The following is a 9,094-nucleotide window of genomic DNA, read 5'->3' as shown; positions in this document are numbered from 1 at the left end:
AACATCCCTTTTACAGAAACACTTGAGGCACGTGGCATTTTTTTCTAAATAAAAGTTCGCACTAAACTTCAAGTGACATGAACCCGCTGGTGATTAAAGTAATAAATTATTTTAAAGAGATATGACCTATTTTTCCAAGGGTTGAAGCAAAGTTTTCAAATAAAACTAAAATCAGCCACCTGTTGCTATCGTTCTCCTGTTGGCATCCGTTCCATATTGGCGAATGAAGCAAACTAAAAATTGTGACTTATCCGCACACGGCATTAGTCAACGCTCTGATTGGCTGCGATGGGAATACCGCTGGGTATATATAGCAGACACATCCACACATATTTTCACAGTACTCCTTGAAGAGTTTGAAGTATTTAAGTTCGAGCCAGCAACGAAAGGTAAGAACTTCTTTGTAGTAGGATTCCTACACCTATACAAGAATGAAGGTACAAGTGTTGGATTAAGAAACTGATTAACCCTTTACTTCGATACTCCTCGCCTTTAAGCCACTCAAGTTTCTATCCACTTGACTTTGTGAGGTTTATACTTCAGCAATAAGTTGGAAGCACATAAAAAACTTAAAAAAACAAAGTCTCTGGCATTCTAATACATTAAAGAGTGCGAACATTTCATAAGAGCTACTCAGAGTATTTTTGCTGAAAAGGATTTTAGGTCCTGAGATCGAGTGGTATGAAGGGCACTTTTTGTCCCCTCCTGAGATGAACATTTCTCTGGATAAGGTAATAAAGTTCAAAGCTGCCGTGTTATCACTTTAATAAATATATTTTCATGTTTTAGCCTGAGTTTGGTGAACATTTTCGTTGGTAAAACGAAACGAGCAGGGTGCGACATTTTTATATGTGTTTGAGACATAAGTGTTTTAAATGTACAAGCACTGCCATGAAATCTGATTTATTGTAAGATTAAAAGTAGTATTTCATTTTCTAGGACTGCTTCAACCATGGAAACAAGAACCGCAATTGTACTGGTTCTCTTTTGTTCATCGTGTCTGATCCATCAAGGCGAAGCTAGCACCCCGAGTAACCCGACAAAACAATTTTACGACGTATGTACTGCTACTACTATGCATCCAACAATGACGAAATTTATGTTCCGTATTGTAGAGTCAAGTGCTCAGTTTTCTGACCCAATTGCCCAAACAGGTTTGAGTGTTACAATTATAAAGGTCAAATAAAGGTGAGCGTGAAAGGCTCAAAAACATATCATGTACATACTTAAGGCAGGAGGAAAAAATAATAAAAACAAACAGCGAGATAAAACAGTAAATTTGATCCGATCTGCATAATGATCACGGAATGATAAAATATTAAGGAGCTTTAATCGGTTGCCACTTCGTGTGCAGAATGCGTTCCCGGTATATGTTGCTATATGTAGTGTTCCTATCTTGTTATGCTTTTGTGGGACTTTCATTTTTCACTACGAGGCAATTTGTTGCAATACAGTTATTGGTTCACGGCGCAGGATGTGAGCGCTGGTGCGTTTTCAGATGATGCACAGCTAATGAAGAGCGAGCGCAGTGAGGTTGCGCGGGTTGGGAAAAATCGAAAAATGTATTAATATTCCTGAAGAACACATTTGTTTATTTCGTTGAAGAGACATGTCTTGAACTAAACACAAAAAGCTAATGTTTCTGCAATATTTGCTGTGGTTGAACGTAGTAAAAATCAGAAAAAACGTTCTTTGACTATTCGATTTCTGTCTAACGTCATGCTTAGAAGCCACAGGTGCGTACGTTTCACGTTGCACGAAGTTACTTTTTACTCGATATAATTCTGCCTTTACAGGATATGGAAACAAGACCCATTTTGACATACCAGTGCTATCACAGTGGCAATAGCATTGATCCACCGGGCTCCATCAACTACACCATTCTCTGGGACGGGACCGATTCAAGCACTACAGATGCCAGTGGCATCACCTGGTCCGCGGTAGCGGGAACTCCTAATTCTTACACTCGGTGCGTATATTAGATATGTCACTAAAGAAGTTATGAAAAAGCAAATTTAACTGATGACCGGCGTTTTTTTTTTTTTTTCTTTTAATATGCGGGACCGTTTTTTGTTGCGTGGGCGTTTCAAGCTTCTAATACCATTAATATAAAAGTGAAAATTAACACAAACAAGGACAACGCAAAAAAAACATGAGTCATTCCACTCTGTGAAGGTGGATGAGCAACGAAGCTGTTTAGCAGACGACAAAGACCCGCTCCGTGGAGCCAGAGGGGGCCAGACACGTGCAACGGGACTGCCACCCGCTGGAATGTAGACAAAGCAGACACTTGCGACGGGACCGCCACTCCGGGAAAGCGGAAGGAAAGGAGACTAGGCACGCAAGCGGCTTGGAACGATGACAAAGAGAGGGCGGTGCGAGCGTAGATATGGCCGACGCGGGCCGCACAGAGGCACATCTTTTAGAAACCTGTACTTTCTACCGTAGAGTCTACAGATCTTAAAAATGGTCCCTATTGATAACTAGTCTACTGAATAGACCTATTGCTAAATTACCCAAGCATCAAGGAGAATGCAGAAAATGGTGTTCCACGCGCCGCACGTTTCAGCCTCTGAAACAGTAACTGTTCTAAAGAAAAAGCCTAAAACGAATGGCAGCTTTTACGCTCGTTTGTCAACGTTTTGTTTTGTTTATTTGCTTCGGATATTTTATACGGGGCGTGCGTGTGCGGTGGTGCGAGCGTAGAGTTTTTGGTTACGTACATAGAAAAAAAAAATCCACGGAACTCTAGCCATAAACAGCTCCCCTCTAATTTCGTTCCAAAAGAGAGTAGTTGAGTCGCCGCAGAACCAAATTAACTTAGAAAATGTTAAACTATGGTAACTAAAGAATTTGAAGAAATTGTTTCATAATATATTTTTCTGCTGTAGACAAGTCACACATTTCGGTCAAACCAGAAGAGAGCCGGTGTCACTCATTCGCGAAATAAATAAAATGATTAATCTTTGTTTAAATTTCTTACATTGACTGCACCAAACTCCTTTCAGTCTGTAGACCCGATTCTAATTTGTGATAAACAAACTTTAGAGACCGATTTTTACTGTTACTTCGTTGAAGAACTAGTCATGTGAATACTTGTTTAGTTAAATATTACCAGTTTTTGTACCTTAGACTTTTGGAAAACCATGTTTATATACTTGCGAATACATTTGCTCGCAAAAATGGTATTATACCGCTTCACCACTCGTCGATCGCGTTACCTTTATTGTGATCGTCCCATAATTATGCGGAATTCGTGCAAAGTTTTTTCATAATAACAAAAAGCGAGGCTGTGTTTCTTCGGTGCGCCTCTGCAAACTACGCCAAGATGCAATATCATCGCTCGCGTTCTACGAAGGCTATATTCCTCTGACTAAATTACGTCCCACCCCATGGTTTGTAACCAAGTACGAACGTTCGTCGGCTTCTTTTCAGCATCTCAACCATAGTCATACTCAGCACATCGCCGCTTCTGCTCGCCTGGCTCCTGTCCATTGAGAGTAATGTTGCAAAAATGGTGGAGAGGGCTCCGCACGCGGCTTCCCTACGGAAGAACCCGCTACGAATTCATGTAGCCCTTTTTTTTTTTTTAGTATTTTCCGCGTCTTTTTAGCTACGTTATCCTCTGTTTGCTCCTTCTTCGTTCGATACATTGTGAAGACAGCGGCATATTGAGCGACAGCACCGTTTCGGGACCCGCGAAGGGGGGCGATGGAAGAGAGAAAGCCCAATCTTTTCGTGCTGCAGATGACCATTTTCTTTGGGATGCTGGCCGAAAAACGCTGTCGCGTTTGAAACAACGCATACTGCTCAAGAAGATGAAAATGAATCTAGAATTGATTGAATAGAATGAATATATTGATTGAATAGACAGAATATATTAGAATTGTTGCATATATTTAATAGAACTGATTCATTTTCCTTCGAGCGGCACGGTCTTCCAATTAGGAGACAAGCAGGACGTGGCAACAAAGAAATTCGAAACACTAACTTTAGGAAACACTAGCCACTCGCTCTCTCCCCGCCGCCGTGGTAAGGCATTGAACACCTAAAAAAGCGCCAAAAAAACAGTACAAGGACGAGGAAGTAGACAGACAAGAGTGCACCCGCAACTGATTTTATATGTGATTGCTTACCCTATATATAGCTTTGAACTAACACATAATATCTCCTAAGTTCCGTGTAGCCCACGCAATAAGAAGGCATACTTAATTACCAATAAGGGAAGGGACATATCGCTTATGCGTTTTTCGTACATTGCCTGGATTTCGAAGGCCTCATGCAGCTCTTCAGAAACTCTATCCGCGTATCTAGCCAGAAATCTGGTGTCGCCAAATGGCGGGGTACATGGACAACGGCTGCAGTGGGTGGCAAGATGTTCCGACAGAGTGGCTTTCGTCGCCGCGACGTGTTCACGTGCACGATCATTGAAGCGCCTTCCCGTCTGGCCGATAGAAGACGAACGGCATGATGTTCGAATTTCGTAGACAACACCCGTAGTGCACTCTGTGTATTTTTTGCGGTGCCTGATATCACAGGGAACTTTCGATAAAACGGGATTGCTGCTCCTACGGCGCAGCCGCGCCGGCTTATTGGGAGCAGTAAACACTACAGGCGCATCGTAGCGCGAGGCAACTTTCTTAAGATTATGCGTGACTGTGCATATACGGGATTAACAACAGCCTCGTCGCATTCCTGCCGGGGTCTTTTGACGAGCACGTGTTTTAAAATGTGTCCACGGCGCATTGGAACGTAAGGAGGATCACATCAATGAAAGGGAAAGGTAAAGGACACGCAGGGAACCTGAGATGACGATGCAGCCAAGTGCGCGCCGTCGTTGGTGGAGGTCGGGGAGAAACAAATGTTCGTGCTCGTCTTCGGGGACAAGCAAGGGCAGAAAGTGCTGAGGGGCAGGTGAACTTGCACACCGTGTAAAAATGCGTGGACCATGGCTGTCTATACGCATTCCCTCGATTGCTTTCCCGAAAGTGCCAAATCCGCTTCGCGTCGTTGCCGGGCTCATGGGCGCGCAGTGTGGATCACGCTACGGTAATGCAAACGTAGAGGACTTTTGTTTGCTCGTACATGCAATGCTACAACTGAGTATTGTTGAAATACGCGTTTTACATGAAATTATGCGGTATGTTTTTGGATTAGCGGTTTTTGAGTGGTTATGTATTAAGCTTCAAGGTTGTAAGTTCGCGCTCAGTATGTCCCTGTGTTCGACTCTATTGTCGTTTCTTCGCGTTATACCTAGCCTTGCCACAAAGAAGAATTGACTGTGAAATGTCTGCTGCAGTAGGTACGTGATATGCAGCCCATAACTTGGTAGACGACGACCGTTGCTGATTTAAGCCCCCGCTATTTCCGACGTGCGTCAGTGACGTGGCGCGTCATCTTAGCTTGCAAATGTCAGAAATGGCCCGTCTTCCAAGATATCTAGGGAACCACTCCTCCCCATAGGGACAGGCTGCACCGTATATATAATGGGAATGAGTGAAGATTGACAAGTGCAGCCGAGTAATATTGTGAACGAAGAGGGGAGAAGGTGATTATTGAATTTATTGCATTAAATCAGCAACGGTTGTCGCCTACCAAGTTAAGCGAATTCGAAACTAAACAGTACACAGAGGGCTGGTCGGAAATTGAGTCCGCCGAAACCAGTGGCCGGGATCGTCTAATCGGTTAAGGCGTCGCACCGGACAGGCGAAGGCTGCGGGTTCAATCCCCGCTCCTGGCCCAATCTTTCGCCAGCTCTCTCTCCCTTTCTCTCTCCCTAACTTTAATGCAATAAATTCAATAATCGCCTTCTCCCCTCTTTGTTCACAATATGTATATATATAAAACATGTGTGAAACACATACATCTGCAATAAAACGATCGGATGTATTTTTGTCAGTATTCGTTATTTTTACACTCATTATGCTTTTTTTTTTATTTTTTCTGATTTAATATTTACGCATTGAGGTCCCGAGTTTATTCGGTTAAAAAGAAAAGGGCAATGTTTTCACATGTACTAATTTTCGGTGTCTGGAATATCTTTAGTATGTCATTTTTAACCTTGTAATTCAAAACCTTTTCAGAGGATCTCTTTCGACACATTATGACTCCGCTAGTGGTGTTGGTAAACTTTCAACTTCATGTAAGTAAACATAAAGTTCATAAGTAACAACTAGACGCATATCTTGAGAGTTATTATTACCAACAAATGCACAGGCGTGCGCTACATGCAATGTTTTAATGTCGTATAATGATTCGATTACAGCTGTTGAGGAAGACTTGACTGTTGTAGAGCCGTTCGTTGGCAAGGCTCTCTATTTGAAGATCGGTAAGCCAAACACATGCTAAACATTTTATTTTTGTTTTAGGATCACGAATCACTATAAATAGAAGAAAGTTCTTACACTGAATTTAAGAAAAAAAATAGATTACAGAGCATTTGACTGAAGCATTTTATCACAGGTTCTGTAACATCGAGGAGTTTCAAACAAGCAATCTACTAACATGTACAATTTTTGTAAAACCAGTTTTTATAAAATCAAGAACTCTCTGTAAGAGAACTTTATCGCAGAAGGACCTCTAGAAGTTAGGAAGCATGATAAAAAATGAACATCGTATTGATATGAGCACGCGCTTGCTACTGTCAAGAACGCAGGGTACCAAAAAAGTACTTACTGCCCCTGTTTCTGCTGATGCTGCGTTATTGTGTAAAACATATACGTGCTCCGGTTTTCTTAAAAAGACCATGGAATGAATTTCGGGATGGGATAAATATTTTATATTGGGATATTACTAATCGAATATCGTTTAGTTTGTCAAAAGAAAGGGGGTAAAGAATCAAAAGCCCGTTTTTACGTACGAAAATGCGAAAATATAGCGCACAATTTCATAGCGCCTTTGTTTAGAAAAGACTTCGCACATTTACTGTGATACAATCGCTGTACCCAAATCACATCAGCCGACCCCAGCGCACGCACTGGACAAGGCCACTGCGCCACTCGTATGTATGTGCTCGTCAACAACCAATCCGTTGACGAATATTTGGATTCGCGTTCGTGACCAAAGACTGTCGCAACGGCATTTATCATCGCTTGCGTATGACAAGTTCTATGTTGTGCTTAAGAAGCACACGTTGTAAGCATGGAGTCATCGTACCGGTGCAAGTTCGCAACGACAGCGTGATTTCTAATTTCGCTTTTATGTTGAGGAGTAAAGCTCAGGAGAGAGAAGTTAAAAATAATTTTATGGTCCCTTTAACATAAAATCACGCCTTACACTTGAAGTTGGGTTAGCGATTGAAATATTTTAATGCTTGTCATGCACTTTGCAAAGCTTGCTTCGAAGACGCGTGCAGTGTCGTAAGGCGACTCACACGTGTTGAGCACAGCTGCTTTGTAGGACTATTTTTAGAAATTGCCGTATTTAAAAAAAAAAAAAAAAAAATCTGATTCTACTGTAACATGAGTAAGGAACGTTTGTTCAAACCCATCATAAGAGCTGCCATAGATTCTGCGACTATAAACTTGTTCATTTTGTATACAGAAGATTTAATAAGTAAAAGCTAGTAGTGCTCAACGCTGTCGGGCTCAGACTGAACCAGAAGTGTGGAATACGTGGTAAACTTGTAGGATGAACGAAATCAGAGCGACAATGGTTTCCATTCCGGTGTAACTTTACAACGAAGCACAGTCTTTAAAAAAGATGGTAACGTTTTTTGGCAAAACACTCGCTTTACTGCTTTTCAGACAATTGTGAGCAATTCGAAATGAGAATGAAAGGCAACCTGGCATTTTATATAAAAAGAAGCGTTTCTTTCGTTAGATGCCAAATTAAGCATACAGTATACGTTTTCTAATCAAGTTTTGCATCCTGTTTCTTATATAAAACTCGCTGTCCATTTTCTATTGCAAGATACTAGAAATATTACTGCCAGTAGGAAATAAAATTCATTCTAAAATCTTTTTATGTTTCAGACCTCACCAGTCCAAACACTGATGAGGTCTACAAGATTTATGATGTGGACTACAAATGCAAGAACGCCAAGGAACTACTAGCTCAAGTTTGCCCAGACCCATGCACCTGGGAGCTCACCCGAGAGGTGTAAAACGATTGAAACTATATTAATGTGTTAAGACACACTGGGTACCCGATGCATTTGCTCGGCGTTTCAGTTTATGATATTAATAAAGATTACGGTGTGTAGGAAACTCAGGATTTATTTTAAGTTACGTTTGATTAAAAACCCTATGAGTTTCACCTTGAGGTGTGTTTTTCTTCTATATTTTACTGCGTTTCGTTAAATAAAATATCTTACCGAAAAAGTACTCAAGCATTCTCCCTTCCTTACCTCGTCGTTAATGAAAATAATCAAAAGGGAAGATTTTTGTGCGTAACTTTATACTGCAAGAACAAATGTTGAAACACCAGGCTTTCCCGAAATTGTTCTATAGGAATATTTCTTATGAGCTCTCCTACTTTTTTAACCGTGACGTGTGTTATTAAAAGGCAAAATGTGGCGCATCCTGTCACACTTCGTTCTACGCATATGTCCTCCGTTCCATCCAGAACCATGTTAAATAAAACTAGGAGTGGACGAGCAAACAAAGTGTTTAGAAATATAAATTCTTAACTTCGCATGAAGCTCCACTTGTGAACTGTCTAGCAATTAGGCTCATCTCGGATAAAGTTCGTCAAACGTACATATTAACTAAAGGGTAATACCATTTCGGTGCCCGATAGGTGCAAAAAGCACGTAACCAGATGTCACCCAAAACTTCTTTTAGACCGTCCTCCTTATACGCAAAACTACAAAAGAGTAGGCGCAAAATATGATAGCTTCATAGCAGCGCTGTCGTTCTCGTGCTGAACCAGAAGCAAAGACAAGAATAGACTTCCCATATGAATGAAATTATGATCTCGCTTTGGTGTTATTTCCATTGCCTTTTTGTAACAAAGGAATCATACATTTCCAAGGTGGTGAATGTTTAATTGGTCGCTGGCGAGCATTATGGGATTAAAATGGCAACCTGACGATCTTTTGGCGGCTATGAATGGCTATGAATGATCTCAAAAGTATCTAAGCGTCACCAACTTC

The 9,094-nt window shown here is 41.3% G+C and overlaps 1 protein-coding gene across 1 annotated transcript; it reads left to right on the top strand.

Moving 5' to 3' along the window:
• Positions 1–371: 371 nt before the first annotated feature.
• On the top strand, positions 372–8,324 carry LOC8024371. Its single transcript, XM_002405484.5, has 6 exons — positions 372–389; positions 940–1,057; positions 1,797–1,969; positions 6,084–6,142; positions 6,266–6,328; positions 7,974–8,324. The coding sequence occupies exons 2-6, from the start codon at positions 953–955 to the stop codon at positions 8,102–8,104; spliced, it is 531 nt and encodes a 176-aa protein (XP_002405528.3). The 5' UTR covers positions 372–389; positions 940–952; the 3' UTR covers positions 8,105–8,324.
• The last annotated feature ends 770 nt before the right edge of the window (positions 8,325–9,094 follow it).

This window comes from Ixodes scapularis, unplaced genomic scaffold (assembly GCF_016920785.2).
Source record: "Ixodes scapularis isolate PalLabHiFi unplaced genomic scaffold, ASM1692078v2 PGA_scaffold0__279_contigs__length_252992795, whole genome shotgun sequence".
NCBI lineage: Eukaryota > Metazoa > Arthropoda > Arachnida > Ixodida > Ixodidae > Ixodes > Ixodes scapularis.
This window is presented reverse-complemented; position numbering and strand designations above follow the sequence as displayed.